The following is a 27,454-nucleotide window of genomic DNA, read 5'->3' as shown; positions in this document are numbered from 1 at the left end:
ATAATGAATAGCACCGTGATGGGCTCTGTTACAGAACCATACTCACAAATATCAGGACACAGTTGATTTGGGAAACAAAAAAACCTCTTTTGCATGAGTCTCAGGGAGCCAACATCCAGTAGAAGCCTCTTCAGAAGAGTACTTAGTCCTTTGAATGACTTACTGTAAATGGCAGGCTCCCAGCATATCACAGGAAGGCTTTCTAACAAAGCATTTGGGTTATCAGAGAATAAAGGGTTGTTTCTTTCTAGCCACCTTCTACCAAGTTTGCCTCTTTATTTCTGCTCCTAGTAATTGAGTCCAGCTGTTCCAACTTCCTGCCCTGTCAATACCTGGGAGAGCTGCTAATCTTGTAATCCTAGGTTTCTTTTGCTTGGGCACACATGTTTTTAAAAGGAAAACTGGGACGTGGGGGAGCCATGCCTTTGAATCCCAAAGGGTTGGTACTGTCTGTCATAAGCACCTTGCTCCATGAGCGGTCCCACTGATTTCAGTGGGCCTATTTCAGGAGTAAGGGACTATCCAACATGAGCAGGAATATTGGAACCCTGGCCCTGGTGTAGCATGTACGAGGGAAGGCATGTGTCATTGACTGGTGATGCAATCAATTCAAACTCTTAGTGCTATTAGAAAAAGTAGCAGCAAGGAGTTGAGAGTATCCCAATTGAATGCTTTTTAACTACAGCAAAACTTTGTGTTATCAAAGAGAGAAGAATTAAATTGCTAGTTCAGTTTCATAGCCAAAAGCAAAGCAATTAAAATAAAATTTCTTACTAAGCATTGAGGCAAGAATGAAGGTGGGGGAAACAGTTTTATATGATCATCTGTTCGATAGGAATTTTTTTCTTTGTGTTTTACAGCTCTTCTAGTTCAGCTCACCTGAGGTTATGCCTAAGGTTAGTGCTGATGAGATCTGCAAAACTAAAATGCCTGTTCTAGTAACTGGTGTTATAAATCATACTCAATTACCAAGTTTACTAGGCTGAGAAATCTATCTTCCATTTTTCAGTTATGCTGATTAAGGTTATAGTTATAAGAGAAAAATGATTTTTAAAATGTGAGGACTTTTTTGCTTATACTAATATTATTTTTGTTCATGAGAGACTGGATTTAAAGAGAGAGAGTATACCTGGATTTAAAAAAATTATAAACAATAAGGACTAGACTGTGTCACAGGAACACAGTATAGAAAAAAGGGTACAGCATGTTGCCATGTGCCATTCCACAAATGTTCCAAAGAAGGAATTGTGGCTTTAGCACCTAAAATTCTATCTGTGTTCCCTCCATCCCTTGCTCTGGGGGGTAACCTTTTGCTGTTGGCCAGCATGTTGGTGGAGACAGGCAAAAGCTCCATCCATTTCCCACTTCCTCCGCGCTCAATCTCCGTCCACCTGCTCCAGATTCTTATTCCTGGGGCAGACATACATGTTGAGGGATAGTTCTTGCCCCCTGGAGCTAATGGTAGTTCCCTTTGCATGATGGAAAGAGACTAGATCTCCAAACCTTAACTACCTGAAGACTTATAATGTACTTTTTATTCAAATCTGGTTCAGGTCAGTAGTAGCTCAACTTGATTGCTTTCTTCAGGCAGTAAAATGGCCTGTGTGAAACAAGGTGAGAATCTCAATACCAGCTACAGAGGGGGACTAAGAGGGAATGAATACTGCTTTAGTCAGGATTGACGCTCATGTGACTATCTGCTGGGTTATCGGGAAATGGTGCCAGAACAAGTGCTCTGCCCCCTAGCTGCTTGGGAATCTGATGAATTTGGAGCCACAAGGTATGGGGTGAGCACATGACAGTAAAATCAGGGAGTTAACTGGCATCTTAAGTAAGCTGATATTCTTGCAACTTAGTTTAGGAAGGTGGTGTTGCCTTTAGATATGTTAGCAGTTATGTTTCTGTCAATTAATTAATAAACTTTGCGGTTTCATTTTGGGTTTTGCTGCAGAGCTCTACTGTTGATAGATGACCTAACGGATGGATGTGAGTGATGATGGTTCTTGATGAGCGCTTGAAAAGACACAGATAGACAGTTTTTAGGAAATGTAAATAGTCTGGTGGAAGCCAAAGATAGGAAAGATAGGACACAACAAATGTATAGCAACATGAGACAATATTTTTCCATAAACTGCATGCTGTTTTACACTATATGGATTGGTCATCAGGTGAATGAATTATTTCAGCAGCAAAGTGGTGAAGTATTAATTTTGTATGATGGGTTGCTATTAATGATCAAATTTCTCATTTGTTATAAAGGTATACATTAGAAATGGCTAAGAGATGTAATACCAATGATTCTTCAGGGATTGCGGATATTCCTAGGTAGGGCAAAGACAAACAATATCATAGTTTTCATCACTATTTAATTTTTCAGAGAGATACAGAGTCCTTCAAAATGCCACAGTAAAAGGTTGCTAGGGGCACAGGGATTCTAGATCAATTATATGGGTAGCCTGCAACAATTTATCATTTGAAGATAGCATCTATGTGGATTTGAAAGAGTAAGCTAGTCAATATCACAGGACATAGATAGAAGGACACAGGGTAAGAGTATTAGAGATAAAAATAGAGCAGCAAAGCAAAAATTGTGGGGGATGGTATAAGAGAAATGCTGATGGAGCCAGGTATTTTAATGTAATTGCTTTGGGTTTAGCAGTGTTAGGAAAGAATTATTCATTTGGAATACAATAATCCATTGTTCATCTGGAGCCATTAGTAAAATCAGATAGAAAGACTGGAAAAGGTAAAGTATGTATTAGCTAAATGAAAATGGGTATAATTATTTTAATACTGTATATCTTACTTGCTTAACTAATGTAGGTGAATGTAAGAGCTTAAAAAAATCTGAATAGGAATCCCCTAAAATCTATATGAAATCTTTGAGAGGATTAACAGAAAATGACAAATTAGGTTGTAAAACTATTAGCGAAGTCCTTCACAGCCCTTGTGAAACAGGAATCCTTATTTCATCACTGCTTCTTGAGACCCAAAAAGAGAGTTTCAAAAGCAACATAAAAAAAATGAAGCAAACAACGTGGTGGAACTCACGTATATAATCAGTAAACCAGAGACAATCTTTCTAGAGAACATGATTTGGTTTGTAAGAGTGAGGTGATTATACAGGTTTGTTTTCGAATGGGTTACAATATATTTGGGAGCAGTAGTACTGTACTTTTATCTCTATAGCTAAGCGTGAAGCAGCTAGTTTTAGAATGATATCTGAAACATAAAGAGCCCCTGAAGAAGAGAGATGGCAAAAGAAATGGTATTAAAATGCTAAGGGGGAATAGTCTAGTTAGATTTATTAGATATAACTCTGCCTCCTTCTATTCCTGTGGTAATTTGTTGTCATGGGTGTTAGCAGGGAAAGGCAGTTAACTCCGTCTGTGTTCCGGACAGGCAAATTATGTTGTCCTGATGAGCACCATTTAGATAATTGAAAAAGTCTTTATAGACTATTCACCTGTTTGTTGATTTTAATATATTAATTCATTGTAGGATCATGGGGTAGATCAGACACACTTCATCAAATTCAAGACTTCAGCCAAGAAATAGTGGTGAATAGTTTCAAAGTATTGATCTCAATCTTTAGAGCTCCCAGTTAGCCAGATTCATGCTTTCTCACAGAGCTCATCTCCCTACAAATCCCACTGCAGCAGCTATGAACAACACAGCCTACAGGATTAAATTTATCAAATAATGATCAAAATGAGCCCATGTCTTGTCATGTTTAGAGATCATGATGGGTGGATGACCAGGACTGTGAGCTGGTTAGACCTCACTCCCTCCACAGTCTGGAGATTCCCAAACCTCTTTCACCTGAGGGGAGGATATGAAGGAAACTCTGTGAGAGGAGCCTCACCGAGATGTCCTACTTCTGTAGCCCTCTTCTGCAGGATGGAAAGATCCAGCAGCTGTCCTATTATGGGGTATCGTTCCACATCTGATGAACTGTCAAGAGTTCTCTGCTGTTGAACTTCAGCAACTTTTCTTTTCTCCTCTCCACCAGGAAATATGTCATAGGCTTTTGTCTCATGGCCTCTACCCCAAACCAACGGATCCACTGGGATTTTTATTTATTTAAGAATTAGCATTCAGATGGCAAAAATTTAAATAACCCTGATCTGTTTAAAAGGAACTGACATGTACAAATGTGTGTAGCCTAATCTTAAAACAAATATATAAGTGGAATGACAGGGAATGTAACATGCACTATAGAAGCATTTGTCCACCTATGGAACGCAAATATTTTGGGTCATCTGCTAAGACAGACAAACTCTGAATGGATTGTGTAATAGGGAGGCTAATAGCATTTGGGACCAGCTGTCTCACTGGCATATTTATAATTATATTTTTATTTTAAATGATTTTTTTAAAAATGCATCCTATACTTCGTGCTGTTAATCTTTACTCTTCCTTTGAATCCAGCCCTTTTTCCATTACCCTGTCCTTGGCAATGATGTCAAGTGTGTTACTTTGCTTACAGATGGAGGCAGGTGCAGATAGATGGCTTCCCACTGCTTCATTACAATGCTCCCTTCTGGCCTTGGAATCTATGCATTAAACAGCCTTGCTATTAAGTGCCTGGGTGAAACAGTGACAGCTTTGCATCCCACCAAGCTTCGTCTGTAAAGTTTTATCCAAAGAGACAGCTCCTTTGCCAAGAATGAGCTTGGTCTGCAAGGTGCCGAGAGCCCACAACAATTACTGAGCCTGATTTGAGAATAACTCATTTTTTTTAGTTAATGGAATTACACTGGCGAAAGTGGGTCTGATGCAGATTCCAGTAGTTCAGCTGTGCCTCAGGGATGCTTGACACAGCTGAAGATGACACACCAAGTGCCCTTTGCACTCCTCCGATATTGGGGCTAATGTGTGCTGGGCCAATCCCTTGGTGTAAATGAGAGCTCTAACCTGTGGCAGCTGCCGACAGTCTGTTAAGGGTTTGTTAGAGCAGCTGATTATCAGAAAGGAGCCTTAGCTACTTCCCCAATCCCCGGTCACGTCCTCTATAATAGTAGCCTTGAATGATGATGGTACAAGGAAGCACTATAGCAATCTTACGCATCCAATAATTCCCCGCTGCAAGGGTGATTCTCTGGGTTTAAGGCTAAGTTGCTCTGGTAGAGCAGTGCATAGCAGCCAAAGCTGGCTCAGGATGGGGAACAATTTATGGAGCAGGAGTTTAGGTTACTCACTACCTTACCAGCTCATACTCCATCATTTGAGAAAATACTTCTCTCATTACCGTGGCCTTTTGCAGTACAACTTGCGGAGGAGGCAGTTAAACAGAGGCTTTGAAGAGAAGTCTTTACACCCACTCAGATCCACCACTTCACAACCTTTTGTGTTGCTCTATCTTCTAAACACATACCATGGCACACTTTAAAAGGGTAAAAGGCTGAATAATACTGGGTAAAAGCAATTGGGATTTCAGTTTGGTTCTAAATACTGGTGACTTTGCTATTATTTTCAATTTAAAAAAGGATAGTCTTAATTTCTTTTAGTTATTGCTATGATATATTTAAGCAAATGACTGAGTGTGTCCTGTTAACCAAAACCCGTTCATCCAATGTTTCCATTCTGTTTTTTATTATTTTTAATCTGCTTTCTCTAAGCTGCATTATCATATGTGAATTCCAGCTGCATATTTTTAAAAATAATTTATGTATAACTGTCATAGCTACCTTATGAATAAGTTATCAACCAACCCTGAGAGCTATCCTGGCAAATATTTTTTTTAAAATAATATTTATAAGACTATGAATATTTTCCATTAATGCATTTATCAAACAGTTGCAGCCATTCACTTGGTTTAAGAAAAGGTCTCGTTTCTATTAATGCCTCCTCCCCTGTAATAACCCAACATTACTTGATTTTTTTTAAATACTAATACAGCAGCATTCCAACTAATTTTAATTATCTTTTATGACAGCAAGTTCAACTTATATAACCCCTTCTGCTAAGAAAGGCACTTAAAAATACAGACCCTTAATAATATACCCAACTGTACCAAGCTAATGATGAGAAGTGAAGGGAAAAATGAGGGAGTCTTCAAGCATCATTTAAAAAGTGGCACTGTTTCTGATATCCTCGGGCAGGGAATTCTAAAAAGGATTATGCTAAATTTAGGTACCAGGGTGATGGGATTTTGGGGGAATGGTGAGACAAGTGACCTCGGCTGACACATGCTGGGTGTAAGGGGGTGACCAGATTAATTGAGGCTCAGGTTGTGAAGAGCTTTACAGGTTTTTAAAAAAATCACAGTGTAGCATAACTAGATTGATGATTGGTGCATCTGAGCTTGAACTGAAGTTGTGAGAACATTAACAAGAGAGAGGGGATGGGAAGAAGTGAGCATGTGCTGTACCCTGGCAATATTCCGAAGGTGATAGAAGGCCAAATTCACCATGTCAGAGCACATCTTAGCAAGCAGATGCCCTGTAAGAATGGCTGCTTGCTGGACTGTTCCCAAATGTAATAGAGAAAATAAGCACTTTAGAAATATCAGAAGTCTAAGCTCTGACTGAAGACAGCTGATCATCTGCAAAAGCACGCCAGTGAGTACCTGGGCTTAATGTAGTCAACGGGTAAAAAAAAAATTCAACCCCAACAGCATTAAAATGATCATTTACACTTTCAAAACAGCTGTAACTGTTTTGTAACAGTTTCTGTAACAAAACACCCTTTTCTCCAATAGAGAGCAGCTGTTTATATTTACATGGCTGGAAAGGGGAGAGATCGGTTAAAAAAAAAAAAAAGGAACATGCAGGTCTGGTGAATCAAACCTCTAATTAATATCAGTTCTTCAGCCTAAGCTATTTTTAATTTTGCTTTCTCAATGGGTGTAAAAGGGGACGATCTGGCCTGTACTATAGAGAATATTGAGTCTGCCTGAGGCACCATGGCCTCTAGAAGCTCTCATGTCTATGGAATGCTTCTGCACAGCTCATGCCACACGGCTTTCCAGCCTCACTTTAGTCCTGGAAAAAATCCTAGTGGATTTATGGATGTATGGATGCAGTTATACTGCTATATGGATAAATGGCTGTAGTTATACTGCTGTAAAGGTGACTTATTCCTCTGCCTGTACAGAAATAGCTAAATAGGTATCAAAATACTTTTGTATAGCTGTAGCTGCATCCATCTGAAGGGATTATGCTGCTTTGATTATGCTGGTATTGTTAAAGCAGTACAACTTTCTAGTATAGGCAAGGATCTAGACTTCTGTTAGATTCGTTTAAGGCTCGTCTCCTATAAGAAAACTTGCACTGGTGTAACTACATCAGTTTTAACGTAACAAGCTTTTTTATCATTCATTTATTTATTATGTTTTATTTTTGTCATAGTCAGTGGCGAGTAGCCATCTGGAGCATCCAAATAGAGACTGACAAAATGCTAGTAGAAATAAGTAGGTTTTGAGGCAGAATTTGAAGATGAAAGGCTGTGGAGAAATGAGTCTCTCTCAGGCATGGGGTGCAGTAGATCTGTGTGAAAAGAACGCACAGTTGTGAGTGGGAGAAGGAGACTAACGGAGCTGAAATCAAGTGAAACTGGCAGAGGATGGAGTGACAAAGAACAGTTAGAAATGAGGGGCAAGATCTAGGAAGGGCAGAGTGATCGAGAACATTGAAGATGAGGAGTGAACATGATAAGAAGCCAGTGGAGCAAGAGTACTCTGATATCCGGGGGTGGGGGTGGGGGTGGGGGGAAGGATTAAGTTGTTTGAAACTCCAGGATACCTTTTATGTTCCATTATTTAGAATATTTTACTTTTGTGGTATCACCAAGTTTTCAACACACATTAAGATCTGCTGTGGGCCTTTCAGGAGCTTACCAGTGAGGCTGTTAGGGTGCTGGCAGAAAAAGGTTTCAGGTCGTTTAGACCAGAGGCTAACATGACTCTGGACAAGGGCAAGGCACAACATATGTCTTAAAAACAATCCATACCACTTTTTCATGTTCCACATAACCGGCAGCATCAATTTCTGGTGGCAGGGTCAGAGAAGAGAAATTTTGGAGTTGGGAAGGGGAAGAGGAGTTGTGGGATGTCTTCCCCTTCAAAGTGTTCGCAGTTTAAGATGAAATTTGGCACAATATGATCCCAAATAAGAAAGCAAATAGGTTTTGAGAGGATTTTTTTTAATGGCAGCATTTAATTCTGAAATTAAGTCCAGCAGGTAGAAAGATCCTGCATGGATTTCCAAAGATATTGCCTATTGTTTTGCTGGAACACTTTTTATTTATTTAGATAAGCACTGGAATCTCAAACAACTAGTGATGACATTAACCCTGTCTAAGAAGGTTATTTTAAAATGCATGAAATTACCAGTGGGTCATTTGAATTGTTTTGCCTGCAAGGTTATTCTGACAGGCTGCATATTTGTATTACACCTAGCAGCCTCAAAGATAGGGGTAAAAAACCCACATCATTTCATTAGGGAACTAGACATCGAAAAAGGAAGGTCTGGAGAGGTTTTTTTGGAAATTGCTAATGTTTTTACAATATGATGGGGCAGTCTGAGCAATCAGGTGGAAGACTAACCTCAGTGATTAGACTGTTGAAGGGAGTTGTTCTGCATATCAGTATATACAGAGGGTCATATTCTGTGTCTGCTTATTTAGGTGCTTATGGGGTTAAAACAGTGAAAATAATTAGTCAAATTCATCCCTAGGGAAAACAGACACAACTCCCTTTGCATTAATAGGAGTTGTACCCACTTTACATTAAAGATGAAATTGGCTTGATATGACTCAAAACAGCAGAGAAACTGAACAGAGAACATCACTGTAAGCTGTGTATAAAATATATTTGTGGCAATATGTCTCCACAGTGGAACTCTGAGAGCGGAAGTGGGTCCATTCACTGTAAAGATCCACATAGCCAAACCACATGTAGGAGAGGAGCCGCTGGCTACATGTGCTAATTTGCTCCCAAACCCAGCATGAGGCACTACCATGTCCATATGGGTTCCTTAGCTCCACAACATGTTGGGGCTGAGGATTCATTCCCAGAGGATTCGTTCCTAGAGTCCCACTATGGGTTTCAGCACATTTGCAGGTGAGGAAAAACCCTTTTAGAGTAAGTATAGTTGCTTTTTTCAGCATACAGCGAATATTGTTTTAGAGCCAGAAATGTACCAGCAGTACATACTCAATATGTTCATTCATCTTGCTTGCTTTCGTCTTGGAGCAGGCTTGGTTTTTCAGGGCTTACTTCCGAATTCATTTGCCTTTCCTATTATATGGCATACTTACCTAAAATGGCTTTCCCCCAACTTTTAACTGAATTTGTTTACCTGATGTACAGTTAATAACTCAATAGTATTAAAAGTTATATACATTTAATTAATTATTTTTATAGTAATAAAATTTCTTTTGCCTTGACCCTCTAATTTTCTCCTGACCTCCCCTCCCGCCACAATTGATGTTGATGTCAAGGAGAGCTGATGACAAGGATAAGGTCATTCATAATGATATTTTCCGGCGTTTAAAAACATTAGGAATGATTGGACAGCAACTCTTCAACATTGAGGCTGATGGGGACTGTCCTATGCTGACCACCTGGAAAATAGAGGGCCAGATCTTCTGCTGGTGTAAATTAAAGCTGCTCCATACAGGTCAATGGATCTATGCTGATTTGCACCAGCCAGGGATCTGCCCCAGAGTAGTATTTCTGTTTCCATTTCTATTATTAACATCACCTTTGAGTACATGAATCCTATTTTAGGAACAGAGGAACTATAAACCCTGTGTGGGCTGCTATATTGTCGTGAGCATTTTATTAAGGAGCATTCGGTACAGGCAATAAAACCTACTTAAGTACCTATTAAGAAAATACTTTGAACCTAGTAAAAGAATACCCTAACTCCAAAACCAGACTATACCCCATAATTCAGTGATCCTCACTGAAAAGATCTAGCTCAAATGGGTCTTTGTTATTGTAGAGAACTAGTTTATGCAGATGGAAGTTGGTGATATGTGAAGGATCATTAGGCTGTGTCAAGTTTCATTTTAAAGACCATATGTAGACCTTTTTTAAAAGAAAAACAAACTACTTCACCAGCCTAGAGAGAAACATAAATCATGTATTTTTTTTTATCACCTCAAAAGACCACCCGAAGATGAGCTCTGATATTTCGAATATGACAAGCAATCTATACGCATGAACCGCAATTTGAGTCCTATTACACTCATGCTGATGCATGCCACTGTGTGGTTTATGGATGCTACTCTGACAGTGTTATGTAAAAAAACAAAGCTTTTTGTCGTGGATATTTAGTCCTACACAAGACTTTGCCAAAACTGTGGGCTAAGTAAATGGCCCAAGCACTACTCCGTAGACTTTGTCCCAGTAAAATACTGTTGCCAACTTGTGACTTCTGATCACTACCCCCTGAAAAAGCAACACATTAATTAGGCTTAAAAGTACTACCAGGACAGTGGAGAATGTAAAGAACTGAAAGTTGTAGCTCAGTTTTTTTAAAGGTTATTAATAATTTTTGATTTCCAATTAATTGTCATTTAAAGATCTGGGGGATTGTGGAGTTCTAGTCTCTGAATCAGGCACAACAGAACCAAGGTTATTAAGTTCAGTATCTGGCTGGGAACCCTGGTGTGCACAATGAAGACACTCTTACTGAGGGCAAAGCAAAGTTTTAACAACTTTTATTAACACAATTAGTAAAGACACAAAGGCTCCAAACCTCATAAAAAGATAGCAAAAATGCAGCATTAAGGTGATGTCTTGTACCATTCCTCATGTATGTACTCATATACTTACATACTCTCACCCTTCTTTGGGGATCTGGTGCCAAGAAACAAAGAAACTGCTCTGTCCTTGGGATGCCAAATGAGGTCCAGGTCCAGATCAATTGAAGACAACCATCCCATGCCCCACTCCTCCATCTTAGATGGTGGTCTGGCCTATTATAGGGCCTAGAGCCTATCATGAATATTAATTCAACATGTCTATGCTCCCTTGTCCATATCTAACTTCCTCACCCTAATAACGTTGGAGTTTCTCTATCCTATAGATTAGTATATTAGTAATGTTAACTAATTATCGTATACATCAGTTTGTTGCCAAGGCAAGTTCACGGTTAAACATTTGTCAACATTTTATCCTAAAATATCCAAGGTTAGCATCAGTTCAGTGTTCTTGTGATTACTTGGTATCATTATGCACAAACTCCCCACTTAAGCTATTCCCTGTTCCCCAAGACTCAGGGTAACTGTTGGACCATTTACCTGTGCAGAAGTTCAAAAGCCTCAAAATTTTATGCTAACTGCTTATTTAGTGAGATACAGGCCTGTTGGTTCTTTTGTGTTACTATTGACTAAAATAAAATCCTAAAGCTAACTTTATGGGCTACAAGGGACAATATGGAATATAAGAGGAAAAGGCACAAGATGAGATTGAGGATGGGCCTATGTGAGTGGCAAAAGAGGGGAGAGGGCTTCATCTCACTCCTTATACCTCTTTTGCCAGGCCCAGACTCAGACATAGTCTTTGTACTACCTGAACATAAGGACTGCTGCTGCTGCAAACTAATAATCAAATCAACTTTTGAAGTTCTTAGTCTCCTTTATGAGTTTTAATAGGATCAAAGTGCGACATAGATATTTTGCTCAGGGTTGTAAATTTCCTTTTAATCACTGATAACTTGGAAGCACCCTTATTTATTTATTTGGAAATAAATACATTTTAACAAGAGGCTCAGCATCAGAAACAGCAAGAATGAGGATAGTGGGATAGCTCAAGGTGTTTGTAATGGGATGTGGAGTCCTTTGCTTCCAGGCCATCATTTCAAATTCAGCCCAGGTTGGTAGTGATCAAAAGTCAGTACCAACTAACAGCTGTTTGGTGACCAGTATGAAATGATTTAGTTCGTGGTCCCAGTCTAGTTCCTCATGAACAGCTGTCCAATAGCATACAAACCATCAGCACAGTTGGCATATTTGTTGCAACTCTCAGCACAAAGCCTAGGGACTGTATCAGCATGGAAACAGAACTGCTTTCTCACCCTTAGAGGTTCCTTCCGACCAGAGTTGTGGCATGTGGTAGGAGGGCTCTGGGGAAGCATGCAGTGTTGCTGTCTGATCTGTACCTATACAGTGGAGATAAAGAGAGACTTCAGTCTCCAGTGCTGCTGTCAATTCAGTTTCTTGAGCATGGACATTCAATAAAATAACCTATAATAAGAAAAAAAATTGGTCTGAGTCTCCTTTCACTTATCTTGACATACATAAATCAAGAGTACATCTTCTAAAGCCAATAGAGTTGCTTCATAGAAAACTGGTGTTAGTGAGACGAAAATCAGTCTCAATCAGAAAAAAGTCACTGTTCAGTCCTAATGTAGAAGTACCTTATATTTTGGGGAAAAGATTGCCTCTAAGTGAGCTTTACAATATATAGTTCATGGCAGTTTGTCCCCCTTCTCTGGTAACAAACATGGTTTTGAGTTGAGGCCTTGCAATAGATACTGTGATCTACTAATAACAAATACAGTTGCAAGGCCAGACCCTTGGCCCTGCTAAATCTGCTTTGTCCCACTGGGATGATGCAAAGCGGATAAGAAGCTGGCTTAAGTGGCCATTTGAGATTCCTAGTTGTGTAGGAGGATTCTTGAGTGGCACAGAGCTGAAGTAACTGGCCCAGTTCTACCTACCTTCTTGTAGTCCACAGCGTAGGGCTGTGTCAGGGGAATGGAGACGTGACCTGAAGCACTGTTGTTCTACAGTGATCCTAGGCTCCTGGAAGGGCCCCTTTGTAGCTGTTACAGCTTGTGCAAATTAGGAACTTGGAAAATCAGAGCACCTTTTTTGCTGTATAACAAACATTGCTATTTCATATCTGTCCAGCACTACTCCTGACTGATACACTGAGTGTCACAATGTATCTGGGAGCTACTGCATCTTCATATTCTAGCTGCTTTATGGGGGCAGAATTAAAGTTGTCCAGGTGTGTTGTTTGGGAAGCAGTACCTGAACTATTCATCTCCTCGTTCTTTTTAGTTTGTGATTATTGTTGTTGTAATCTAACATTGTCTCAGAAAATACGGGAGAAGACTATAATTCAGTATTTCCCGGTTTTCCAGCATTTAACTTTAGGGTTTGAAAGTGTACAGCAGAGACACATTGTGTTGCAGAAGCCTTAACTCCACTTTAAGAAAGATTTTGCTAGTAAATTTATGCTAGTAGATTAATATTAGAGTTTAAGACGTTGCTTTTTTGAGGTTCTTCTGGGTCTTGTAATTGGAATTTCTCTTCTCTTATTTCAATATTGAGTCACAATGGGCATTTAACTGTGCAATTGACTGTGTTTGTGCTGGTTCTTTTTCCCCCTCAGATATTGATGAGTGCGCTGCTAAGATGCATTATTGTCATGCCAATACAGTGTGTGTTAACCTGCCTGGAACATATCGTTGTGACTGTGTCCCAGGATACATCCGTGTGGATGATTTTTCATGTACAGGTGAGCTTTTGAAGTCTTTGTAAGTACTCTGTTTCTTGTGTACTGACCAATTCACTAACAAATCTCCCTTCTGGAATGCAAATTATAGTTGGTCCTGTGCAGGGGTGCAAGTGGGTGAGAATGCACAAGGAGCCTGCCTTCCTTTTGCACACCTTTTAGGGGACAGATACAGAATGACCCAGAGAGCTAAGGCACTGTTCATGGTTAACACCATCAGTTTTGGTGGTGTACCTGGGAGGAATGAAATTAGCAATATGGCATCTATCCATCTTAGTCTACATTGCATGTCCAATGGAATTGACTGAGTGTAGGGGAAGCTCATACTCCATCCAGTTTCTAGCCTTGAAGGGGGCCATGATCTTACTCCACACACCCATCGCTTCACTAAGGCTGGGAATTGTCCATCCCATGCTTCGGACCAATGCAATGTTTTTTTGGGGTGGGGAGGGGAGAGGGGATTCCACATGTTTTTGAGGGGAAGAACGAAATGTTTCTCTAGCACTTCTTTGGAGTTGCTCAATGGTTTGAAACACCAGAAATAGTCATGGAGGAGATGAATTAATCAACAGAGTCAAGGAGAGGTGGTTCAAAGATGTGAAGCTGTAGTTGAATTATATAGGTCATACCATATGAATGCTGATTAAACCTTTATTTCACACCATACCATCCTGTATTCTGTAGAGGCTATGTTTGCTGCAGATAAACTAATAAAAAATGTTAGAGAGTTTGACAGTTTTACTGAGATTAAATTTTGTATCCTTCTGCCTGTAAAGCCAGTGGCCTTAGTTGTCACGAGTCCAACATTACAGGGCTCAAAGGAAGAAGAAAATTATAACCACTATAACAAATAAAATGACCTAAAATAGTTTTACTATACATGTAAATAAAAATATCATGACTTTACAATCTGATATCTCAGATATTCTAGGACAGAAAGATATGATTATATCAGTTTACCACATAGATACCACCATAGATGTAGTGCTATGTGTCCATATCTCTATAATGCCCTTAAGCATTTGTTTGTCTGACAGTCTGGAATATGTTAGTGTTAATGCTGGGAGTTCATATTTTTACTGTTTGTAGGTCTATGACGGAGATTACTCAAGGGTAGAGAACAAATACAATAATTTTATGCATTGAAGCAGATAACTTTTTAATAACTGTAAAATCAGTACTTAAATGTCTTAGGGGATCTTGGATGACCCTTATTTCCATGTACACATCTGAAGGAGGCTTCACTGTCTATCAGAAAAACTATTTCTCCAGAACGTGAGAAAATCTCTTGAAGTGCTCTGTCCCCTCCATACCCGAAATGATAACCTCTTTCAATGAGAGCCCTCAATCAAGGCTGTGTTCAGAACTATTTTTGTGTGCCACAGCCTCATACAGCAGGGGCAGCATCAAACACCTTTACTGAAATAGAAATAAGAAAACTTGACACAACCCCAGGTTTTGATATTATCTTGGGCAGTCTGTTCTTTCAAGTAGAAAGATGGTCAAGAAATGTTCAATATGAGAGTGGTTATTCCAGGCTAGAAATCATGCTATAATGTACACATTATCCTTAGGGAAAGTCATAGAGACTATCTACTTCATGATGACAGCACATCTTGTCATTATATCTAGCATCATATAGCTTACAGAAGCTTTGGAAAAGTCCTGCTCACTTCTTGAGAGAGGATGATGTGAAACAATTTCATAGATTCATAGATATTTAGGTCAGAAGGGACCATTATGATCATCTAGTCTGACCTCCTGCACAACGCAGGCCACAGAATTTCACCCACCACTCCTACAAAAAAAAACCTCACAGCTATATCTGTGCTACTGAAGTCCTCAAATCGTAGTTTAAAGACTTCAAGGAGCAGAGAATCTTCCAGCAAGTGACCCGTGCCCCATGTTACAGAGGAAGGCGAAAAACCTCTTCCAATCTGCCCTGGAGGAAAATTCCTTCCTGACCCCAAATATGGCCATCAGCTAAACCCTGAGCATATGGGCAAGATTCATCAGCCAGATTCGCAGGAAAGAATTTTCTGTAGTAACACGGATCCCACCCTATATAATATCCCATCACAGGCCATTGGGCCTATTTACCATGAATATTTAATTACCAAAACCATGTTATCCCATCATACCATCTCCTCCATAAACTTATCGAGCTTCATCTTAAAGCCAGATAGATCTTTTGCCCCCACTGCTTCCCTTGGAAGGCTATTCCAAAGCTTCACTCCTCCTTCGTCTAATTTCTAGTCTAAATTTCCTGGTGGCCAGTTTATATCCATTTGTTCTTGTGTCCACATTGGTACTGAGCTTAAATAATTCCTCTCCCTCTCCGGTATTTATCCCTCTGATATATTTAATGAGAGCAATCATATCTCCCCTCAACCTTCTTTTAGTTAGGCTAAACAAGCCAAGCTCCCTGAGTCTCCTTTCATAAGACAAGTTTTCCATTCCTCGGATCATCCTAGTAACCCTTCTCTGTACCTCTTCCAGTTTGAATTCATCCTTCTTAAACATGGGAGACCAGAACTGCAGTATTCCAGGTGAGGTCTCACCAGTGCCTTGTATAACGGTATTAAAACCTCCTTATCCCTACTGGAAATACCTCTCCTGATGCATCCCAAGACCGCATTAGCTTTTTTCACAGCCATATCACATTGGCGGCTCATAGTCATCCTATGATCAACGAATACTCCAAGGTCCTTTTTCCTCCTCCGTTACTTCTAATTGAGGCGTCCCTAGCTTATAACTATAATTCTTGTTATTAATCCCTAAATGCATGACCTTACACTTCACTATTAAATTTCGTCCTATTACTATTACTCCAGTTTACAAGGTCATCCAGATCCTCCTGTAGGGTATCCCTATTCTTCTCTAAATTGGCAATACCTCCCAGCTTTGTATCATCCGCAAACTTTATTAGCACACTCCCACTTTTTGTGCTGAGGTCAGTAATAAAAAGATTAAATAAGATTGGTCCCAAAACCGATCCTTGAGGAACTCCACTGGTAACCTCCCTCCAGCCTGACAGTTCACCCTTCAGTAGGACCCGTTGTAGTCTCCCCTTTAACCAATTCCTTATCCACCTTTCAAATTTTCCTATTGATCCCCATCTTATCCAATTTAACTAATAATTCCCCTTGTGGCACGGTATCAAACACCTTACTAAAATCTAGGTAAATTTACCTTCAACAGACAGTTTTTTGCCGACAGTTGTGTGTCTCTAAATCCCTTTCTCTGCCTTGTAAGTAAGCCCTGAGTTCTCAATGATCTTTTACAAGCTATCCTGCAGGAAAAATGTCAGCCATTGAATTTTGTAGGGTGCTTTCTCCTGACCTTGTACACCAAATATGGTAATCATTTTTGTAATGATGGTAAACCTTTTTGATAGTCTGACACTAGCTTTCTAATTCCTTAATAATCCTTTCATTCCAGCAAGACGGTGTCATTAGACATGAAAATGATTTTAAACACAGAATATTTGTGATTTACAACAAAAGTGTGGCGTAATAAGACAAGTGCTTGACAGTAATGGGTGAACAATAATTTACTGCATAGACAAACACAAATCTCGGTAAAAGTAAGAAATAATGGAAAGAGTGAGATAACAAATATTCCATGCAGTTTTCATTATCTTGCTAAAACCATTTATTTTTTGGCATCACGAGTAGGAGTACTGAAAGGGAGCATGCATTCCACATCCAGGAGAAGCTTGGTTGAATTGGTAGTTCATAATTAGAAATAGTGGCGAGTTAAAATTTATAAATGTATTTAAATTAAGTAATTGTGCAATAGAAGAAATATTCCTTTCTTAGTATTTGCCTTATATGTATGTAGCTTAGAAAATAAATGTAGCAAATACTTTGCTTATGCCTCTACTTGCTGCTACTGATGTCTTTACAAGCAACATTGAATGCAGCAATTACTCAGCTATCTAATGTATTCCTGGTTACTGAGTCAAAGCAAATGGGAAGCTCTGGTTTTGGTGAATTATGTATGGGACCAATTCTGAGAGCCTTACTTATGTGAGTATTCAGATTACTTCAATGGTACCACTTACGTGTAAGGCAAGCAAGCAAGCATGGTCTCTTTAGACCCTCCTGGGTTTCATATTTTATTTTCCAAGTTCTGAGTTTATTTTATATAATATTGAGCTAAAAGCAGAAGTTCTAGTGCATAAAGTAAGTCGCATCCTTCTTCTGGAATAACTGGCGAAGGGCCCAATTGTGCAAGGTACCGAGAGCTTTCAACTGCTACTGAAGTTATTGGGCCAGATTCGGTGAAGTCCAGAGGACCATCAATTCCCATTGACATCCATGGGAGTTGAAGGCACTGACTACCTCAGAGGAAGTGCTCAGAACATCACAAGATGTACATTAATGATTAAGGCATGAAGCTGTATATATAAAAGGATAAACTGAATGCAAGTGATGATTATCTCAAACTCTACATTCAGTTTTAAAATGATATAATGTAGATTGGAGTCACTAAACAGTCTCATATAAGCACATATAAACTCATATAAGTCTCATATAAGCACAAGAGCTGGTGCGATAGGGTTCGCCCCAGGGTATTTTCTCATCATTCTACTCAGTCCTGTGATGCTCTTGACTTATGTTCATCAGCAAAGGTATGTTAATATTTTGTAGTCTCCTATTCCTGGAGCTGAGAGTTGTGTATATTAATTAAGCCTTTCAATGAAGGACAAATGTATTAACGAAAGTTATTCCTCAATAAGAAGCTTCTTGCAACCTTACTTCATTATATTCACATGTTGGTTAACAGCTGTAAATTAAATCGTGTCCCAGCCCATTGAGTAAGTGGGAGCAAAGATGCTTCTTTGTGTCTTCAGTTACTGGAATCTACTGACTAGAGAAATCTACTTCGAACAGTGGCACCATAGTGTGAGATTTATAGTCCATCTGTACCGTTTGCCAATTAGTGTTTGCTGTTGAGCGCAGCATACTAACCTGCTGGCTGATTGAGCTAGCCATGCCATCTAATAGGTAAGCCAGGCCACCTTGAGAAAACAGGCGGATGCAATAGCTGTCTCCTTTTCCTAGCCATATATTTAATGTTGTGAAAAGTTTCTGACCTGTTGCTTATATTAGAAAAGAAGTCCCCTGTGATCTTTCTTGCTCAAATACACTGGCACAGGAGTTATTCCCAAATATATACTACTGTTTTCTTTCCTAAAGTGTTGTTATGAATCTTGTATTTTGATTTTTGAAGGGCTGCATCTCATGAAGTGAGCTGTAGCTCACGAAAGCTTATGCTCAAATAAATTGGTTAGTCTCTAAGGTGCCACTAGTACTCCCCTTCTATCCTTTGAGATTTTAGATCTTACCATATAAGCGTCTTTCTCTGTATCATTCTGTGCCACAATATATTGCTTCTAATATACTGCATTCTCCCATTGCATCAGCTGAATGAATCAACTGTTTTGTCTTAGGCAGGACCATAAAGAACTCTTCAAATTCCAATATCTAAACATACAATATTTATATGCAGAGCAGGCAGGGTGAAGTCTGGCTTAGCACCTTTTAACACAATACTGGCCTCTGTTATGCAAGAGATCAAACTTATTATCATAAGTTGGCCATAAAAATCTATGGCTATCAGAGAAAAGGTGAACCTAGATTTGACAAAGGATTCATCAGGGCTGGAGGAAAATCTGAAAGCTTCATAAAGTCATGGTTTATGGCTTGTTGAAATGTAGTCTAATGTGGAGTCTTTACAAACCTGATCCAGGCAAAACTCCCACTGCAGCCTGTGTAGTTGCACCTAAATAAAAGCTGTACAAAGGCCTCAAGATTTAGCCCTGTAAATATAGAAAGCATCTAAACCATTGCAAAATTGGCAGTTTTAAGTTTGCAGAGTTTTGTATTTGTACCTGGGCCGACTTAGCACCTAGATACCATAGTGATGGGTGCTATAGACTTGCTGATAATTTAGGTACAGAATAATCTTTCACATTTCATTCCTGCTTAGTGAATGTTGTATAATTGTAGTGTTTGACTGAGATCATCACAGCTTATACTGTTACCACATCACTTAGCCCAGAATTGCATGTCAGTCTTCGTTTTTGGGTTGTATTGTTTGTATTATTTCTTTTTTTCTTTAGCTTTGCAGAAGCAATGAATCACTAAACAAATTACATATTTCCAAGAAGCAAACTCTTGTGTACTGTAACTCGACTGTTATTTTCCAAATATATCATTTACCCTAGTGTTTTTTCCTCTTGTGAAAAAATTGACTTTTGGTAGAAACACATTGTTTAAAAAGTAGCCTTACCATTTAAATGTTAGTTAAGGTGCAATTTGAGTTATAGTGTGGTGAGACAATAGCAGATGACAGAACCTAATGACTTTTGTGGGTTATCCCTTAAGCCCTTTCCCATTTGTTCTCTGCAGTATTTGGATTAATATGTAATTGTGAATCTAATGCTTTATCCAAAGTGATCACAATGCCTCCTGTATTACTTGATGTTGACAATAAGCAGAATGGCAGTAAAGCACAGAAGTAGCTGGGATTCTGAAAAAGCTGGACTTTGAGGGAACAAAAACTCCAGAACAGTATCTCAAAATTACAGGAATTTGATCCTATAATTGGAGAAAAAGTTGGAGAAATTGTCTGCACTTACAATAATCAGTGTCTTTACAACATGGTTGTCATACTTTGCCTGTCAGAGCCGTGAAGTGATGTATTTGACCCAGTAATAACAAATAATAATATAACAGCTTTCACAAAGGTGAAGTGACAGTCTGAAAGGGCAGACAACCAGTGGGTTAACCAGAATCAGAGTGTTGTTGAGGTCTCGAATGGACATTTTCAAATCTAGGCAGCAAATAGATACTACGGTCATTCTTGCAAGGAAAACACTATCACTGAAATCTATTCCACTAAACTCTACCTCCCCAGCTTGTTGGTGAATTAAATAACCATTCAAAGAGGAAGCGTGAACATTTTAGGTCTAAAGGCACAGCTTTGCAAATGTCTGCACAGTGTGTGGTGCATTTGCACAAGTTTAAACCAACACATACCATAACTAAAAATGTGGTTGTCTAGAATGAAAGAATTGAGAGAAATGAAATGTCATGTACTGAATTAAGACCTAAAATTTGGGCAAATGAGCAAACAGAAATGTTCACTGCTTGAAAAGCTTCCAAAAATATATAGAGGGGATGTTTAAAACATTCACCCTTGGTGATATATTGAAATTTATGTTCCTTGTGGATAAAAATATTATTTGGCACTTATCTAGTGCTTTATAATTTCCAAAGAGTATCCAGTTATTAACTAAGTAATCCCAACCACAGCCCAGAAAGACTATTACAGAACTATTTTTCCCATTTATAGACTGGGAAATAGACCTTCCAGTTTATTTATTATAAATATGTATTGTGTTAGTGACTAGAGGCCTCAAACAAATCAGGGTCCCACTGTGCTCGTGGGAATGACTCTCCCTGCCTCAAAGATTTTACAATCATTCTCCCATCTGAAAAAACCCATATAATACGTTTAGTATGGAGGCGATATCGTAAAGGATATACAAAACCGTATAGTACCCCAGTGTATTGGGACCCCGAGGACAGAGTTTGCCCTCTTGTCATATCTCCCCAAACTATCTTTAGGTTTGTATAGCTATGCACCTCCCCTTTCTCAGGGTTGTCTCTTAAAAGTCATATTTAGCCCTAAATGCTTTTGGAAGCTGATGAGACCAGGTGAATGAGATAATATCTTTTCCTGGACCAACTTCTATTGGTGAGAGAGACAAGCTTTTGAGCTATACAGACTCTTTCTCAGGTCCTTGGTCTCAGGCCACCCTTCCTCCTTAACCAGAATTGGAGCCTAAGAAGTTTCAGTGTAAATTTATGTAAGGGTTATTGTTAGCACAGAATATGTGAAATTTAATGTCTAACATACAGCATGAGATTAAATCTCTAATCCCACATGCTGAATTTTCATCTTTGAAAACTAGTCCCTGAGTATCCTGAATTGAAATACCCTGTTTTTACTGTTTTTAAATAATTACACAAACAACTCTGCGACTGTGACTTTATTGCCTTCCTAATACCAAGAACAAACACATTAGTTTCCTGGTCTCTTTCCTTCTGGAGATTCCTGTATTAGGTGTTGGAGCGAAGGACAACACTTTGTTTCTGGTGCTAAATGGTACAATTTTTTGGTTTACAGTCATGTTGGCACTTTTTCTTACAACTGTGAAGAAAAATGTGAATTCATTCTTAGAACCTTTAAAATGCAGATACATTTGTTTGAATCCCTAAATTGGCTGTTGGTTAAATTTAGGAGCATTTAATCTGTATGCTGATTGGCACTGCCATCACAAGAGAGCATTCATCTGCTTGGCAGGGCAAGTTAACATAAGATAGAGACAATTTACAGTAAATCCGGCCAAATGAAAAAGGAGGCACCATAAATAAAATCACTTCAAATGGCTTGATCCAAAGCCCATTAGCTCAGTGGAAGTCTTTCCATTGCTTCATTTGGCTTTTTATCAGGCCTTAGTAGTAAACACTTGCCCAAGCTCTATTTATGACTATACTAAGAAGAAGAATTTGTTTGTATTTCCAGAGCACTTTTTTTCTAAGGCCTGGAAAGTGTTGGACTAACGTTCATTAATTATGCTTGTCAACACTCCTCTGAGGCCAATACATATTTTAATCTCCAATTTACAGAGGGGAAGTTGAGGCACAGAAAAACTGAGTAACTTGCCCAAAGTCATACTGAGACAGGGATGGCATTGGAGAGACTATTTAATCGAGCCATAAAAATTAGAGGTGGAAAAGACCAGAAGTATGTTTACAAGGTTGAATCAACAATGAGATTTATTTTATATTAATTTACATTCTGTACAAAATCAACGCAAATACAATTAAACACACTGTGCATGATCTATTGTTGTAACCCTTGTCCTTTCCTCCTCATGCTCTCTCCACAATTTTGTAAGTTCTTTTTGCATCATCTGAATTTATGCCCCAATAGTCCAAGCTTTAAATGACGCTCTATATTCTTTAATTTCTAACCTACCTCTCATCATTCACTAAGTTTGATCACCAGGCACATTGCCTTCCTCCCTTTAAAAATTATCAGGTCAGATTGGCTTGTTGTTTGTACTCAAAGCCTTTCACTATTGTGGGAAATATATGCCAAATAAACTGAATCTATGGTTGCAGTGACATCTGCCTCACTGGTAAATTTCTGACCTCAGACTTGTTGAGACACAATGGAGATAGATGTGAAGGCAGTGCTAGGCTATCCAGAATATTTGGTTAATCTTTCAAGTCTTCTTGTCTGATTAATTTACTATAACGAATACTACTAAAAAACTTAATTATAGAACAGCCTGATTGAAATAATGTAAATATTTAAATTTCTTGAAACTATGTTGCCCTCTAATTATTAAGACAAGAAATTTAGAAAAATATGTATGATACAGTCTAGGATAATTAGTATTTGTTAGGTTTTCATAGCTGCCAAGTTTTGTGCAGCTCCATTTGTGACATAATTATTTAGTGAAGTCATTTGCATATTTAAAAGAAATTTGCTTATGTATGTCAACCCCAAGTTAAAAAATTGTGCAATCTTATTGCTCCTTTAGCTCCAGTGAGTGAAGCTCTATGTTTATCTACAGGGAAGCAGGAGGGCATGCTTCTCACATAAACTGCCATGCCAGCATGCCTCAGTCTTATCTGGGAGGATTTCCCCTTGGGGTAGTTCTGTCTTCATGGCCCATTAAGTTCTTGGCTTGTCTCCTGAGTCTGTCAATTAGTGCACGGTGTGGGAGTGCATTTGTGACATAGGGGCTGGATCTGAGACCCAAAAAACTCATTTCCTGTAGGGCCACCGACATCCATTAGATGGGAAAAACTTGTAATCCCTGGTAAAATGGACTGGAGTCAGACTGATGACCTACAGGCAAATGGTGCTGAAGCATCTTAGCAATATCTTAAGGCAGCCAGTTTCCTTTCTGAAAGATAAGACTTAAACCTTTTGGGGAAAAAGAATCTGTGTTCCCTTTTAATGTGGAAGGGCTTTGGCTAACCGGCAGATTTACTTGGGGCATAAAACAGACAGCCTTTGGGCTGAGAGAGAGAGGCTTTGTTCTGCCATGTGGGTAGTTTGTAAATGAGCTTTTTGCATCCTAGCAGTGCTTCTGTACAGAAAACCAACCTCTAACTGCTTATAGTTAAGATGAAACTTTCTTCATAGGAGTATTATTACTTATTATATAAAAATCTGTAGCTGAGGTTTTACACCTTTCTACAAAGTGTCTGTTGCTAATCATTGTCAGAGAAAGGGGACTAGATTGCGGACAACAACGGCCTGATCCTGTCTTGCAAATCCTTCTTGTGTTCAGGTGGATTAATCTCTTTCCATGCATGTATTTATTTATATTTTTCTTTTTGTGTCCATAATTTTACAATAAAGTTCAGTTTTATGAACAAGAGCTCAAATTGGGGTTAAGATCCAGTTAGTGACTGGGATACTCACTAGCTTCAGCCAGTAGCTGAACTTTGTTCTCCTGGAAGAAAGTATCAGAGATGGGTAATGGCTGGAAAACAGGGTCACAGGTGAAGGAAAAGAATGGGCACAGGGAAAGCGGAATGACTTGAAAGGTGCTATGCAGTGACAGAATAACTTTATTTTTCCTATCTAGTGGTCTAAAGAGTTGTTTGGGGCAAAGAGCAAATTCATCTTACCTACGATGTGCTTCTCAAACGTAAGATGGCAACTTCTGAAAGTGCATTTGTGCTAAAAAGTAGATGATAAAGGGGAAAACATGGATTCCTTTTCTTTCTCAATTAGGCTGTATTTTAGTAAGGCCTGAAGGTTTGTTTGTTTTTAATTTGTTTATTTTTTACCTTTTAGAAATATTTCAGGTGTTGAAACCAATTTGCAAGCCCTCTATTTCTATGACTTTTTTTCTATACTGAAAATAAATGATACACATACACACACTTGTGTGCCAGAAGCAGGGGGAAAGAACCCTGTCATTGTTGGAACTTTCAGTGGTTTTTTTTCTAGCATTGAAGATGTCCTTTCATTGAAAGATGTCTAATCCAACTTAAAAAAAAAAATCTGTGTTTTACTACTGCTGTAAATGTGCTTGTGCAAAAAACAAAGATGCTCAAAATGCAGTCACATTTCAACTAAATAGCTGTGAGAAATCTGTCAGAATTCTAAACTTCATAGTATTTATTGCACCTAGCAAGGAAAATAGTTGAGCACAAAACCAACAAATACTCTATATTGGTGCTTCAAGATCTACATGCTTGTAGGAATCTATGAAACAATTCCATTTATGCTTAAAAAAAATTCTTACAATCTTAGCCAATGGCTTTATTCAAAATAATAAAAATTAATTGGGTCTGGATTATGCCCTTTGTCTCTGAGTTGATGTTGCCAGTTAGAGGGTCTCCTTTTGGGCAGTTGATATGGACATCTATCCCCTAAGAACTGGGCAGAGATCATAGACTTTTTACACTCAGACCATTAGCAATCCTGAAACTAGATCCTCTTGGCAGATGCCGGTCCTGGGCCTGTGTGATGCCCCACATTCATTCTACACAGGCATCCATGTCTGCCTGCCTAGTTATAGCAACTTTGGTCACTGATGTTCTTGAATTTTAACCAGTGACCTAGAAGTGAAAGGCTCCATTTCCTATTACCAAACCTATGAAGAAAGCTTACATTAATATTGCTTTTTTCTTCATACTTATTTTTTCCCTTAAAATACATATTTGATCATAAATATTTCTGATATCTCTATCCAGGATTTAAAGAAATACAAAACAAAACACCCCCACCCCAGTTGTAAAATGTACAGTTTATTTATTTGAATTAAGGACCCAGACAATATGAAAGCTCTTATCACAAAGAGAAATCATGGGTCTTAAAACTGAATTCTTTGATCTCTACAGATATACAATGTGGTGTAGTTTACATTTTTTCCTTTGGTTATTGGCATTTCAAGAAAATACATGAAATACTGTGTTTTATGATTACCGTAACAGCGTGGGCTGCTTCTGTCCTGGGAGGCCACAAAGCATCACTGTTTTTTGAGGATGAAATTTCCATAGCTGAAACATGGTTGATGACGGTGGTTAGAAATTAGCAACTCAGATTCCTTATACCAAAGGGGCTGAAGTAGCTGGATAGAACAGAATGGTTAAACGAAGTTATCTGAAAAGACCATAATCCAAGATTTTAATGAAATTTGAGAAAATCAGAAAAGGAGAAAAATTGCCTCCTGTAATGTTACCATGAATAAAAGTTCTAACCTTTTAAAAATATGCAGTGGCCAGAGTTGGATTTTTTTTTTTTTGCAAATTTTGCATCCACAAATGCATGCGTGCACATTTTTGCCTCTGCAGTGAATTATTAGTGAAAAATATATGGCAGGTAGACTTATTTTTGCCTGCATGTGGCTTCAGATGAGGAAGTTTGATGTGTAAGTACTAACTTAGGTAATAACTGCAGATGCAGCTAAAAATATGGTCAAGTTGCATGTGCAAAAACACAGGCTGGGTTGATGATGGAAACCAAGTTGCAACTGCTTATTTAGCTTCTCTTTTAGATCAGATTTCGGGAACAAGTCTAATTTTAACAAGGTACATTTGATTAGTTGCAGTTAGATTGATTATTTTATTAAAAATAATCTGTACCATTAGATCTCTCAGGAGCAATAAATTGGGTTCAGGAACAAGGGCAGTTATACCCTTTCTGGGTTTTGTTTTTGCACTGGGGAGAGAGGACCAATTAATTCACTGACAAAATGAATTTCTAAGCAGTTTGAAATGTGAAGCTCTTATCTGATTATTTCCAAGGTTCAAAAGGGTATTTATTTTACTTACATTATTTCACGAAGTTCAATCCCTTTAGGTTCTGAATTTCCTATTTTGACTGAAAGTTTAGTGTCCTAGCTGATTTTACCTGACATCTTGAATTTAAAACAGGCTAACAAAGTACAGGAAGGTATGGAAACTAATGCTGCATGAAGGTTAAGTACTTGATTTAATGTGCTTGGCACATCAGTATATTCAGACAGCTCTTGAAGGACATTGGTGAATCAATTTTGCGTACCCTAGTATAACTTGTCACAGTTATGTAGGTTTTCCAGCAACAGATGGCTTATGGGTAATACATTTAGGTTAACCAAAAAATAGCTTTCCTGTTGTGTGCATGATGCTGCAACGAAAAACTTTGGTGATTTTAATACACAGTGCAGGTCAATAGGTGAAATTCACGCCTATTCAGAGGGTCAGCATAACCATGTGAACCACTTATGTCAAAGAAAAGATCATTCGGCCCCCTTAAGTGATATTAACTTGAGAGATGCTATAGTACTTTAGTGGTGCATAATCCTCATGCTAACCCTCTGCACAGATGGAATTTACCCCACGTGTACACATGCAAGTGGGGCTTTAACTTGCAAGGTGCTGAACAAATATTGCAAGGATATAAATGAGTTTATGTCTACATTGCAGCTGGGAGTGAGCCTCCAGCCCAGGCAGAGAGACTTATGATAGCAAGGCTTGTGTTAGCCTGCTAAAAATAGCAGTGTGGATGTTTCAGCTGTGAAGGGGGTCTCTGGATAGTCACCTGAGTTCAAGCTGCTAGGACGAGACTGTCTAGTGGGCTGGTAGCTTCACTTTCAGTTGCAGTGGAGATCTAAGTGCACTCACTCTCCGAGACTTGAATATGGGTTGAGGGCTATCAGCACCTCTCCAGAGACACTTTGTACCTTGCAGATCAGGTCCATTAAAGAACTGTTTTCATCTGAAGACCGTGTAACTAGTACTCAATGCACTGGTGAAAACAGGACTCTGAAGGTAAAGTCAGCTTGGGCTGAACTTAATTAATGGAATGTTGGCTCAGGAACTGGAGAAAGAGCTCAAAAGAAGAGTTATCAGAATATACTCTCCCTCCCCTACTTTCACCGACTCC

At 38.8% G+C, this 27,454-nt stretch overlaps 1 protein-coding gene across 11 annotated transcripts in view; it reads left to right on the top strand.

The window, feature by feature from the left end:
• The window catches only part of NELL1 (neural EGFL like 1), a 409,663-nt gene that overhangs the window by 176,835 nt on the left and 205,374 nt on the right, over window positions 1–27,454 (top strand). For 9 of the 11 annotated variants that reach the window (XM_007067928.3, XM_043548858.1, XM_037899951.2 and 6 more), the window contains one exon: window positions 13,355–13,480. The exons of the other annotated variants lie outside the window; for them this stretch is intronic. In XM_007067928.3, coding sequence (XP_007067990.2) covers window positions 13,355–13,480 — 126 coding nt within the window. The remainder of the gene's footprint in view (window positions 1–13,354; window positions 13,481–27,454) is intronic. 11 annotated transcript variants of the gene reach the window in all.

This window comes from Chelonia mydas, chromosome 6 (genome assembly GCF_015237465.2).
Source record: "Chelonia mydas isolate rCheMyd1 chromosome 6, rCheMyd1.pri.v2, whole genome shotgun sequence".
Taxonomy (NCBI): Eukaryota; Metazoa; Chordata; order Testudines; family Cheloniidae; genus Chelonia; species Chelonia mydas.
Note: the sequence above shows the minus strand (reverse complement) of the source record. Positions and strands in the feature narration are given on the sequence as shown.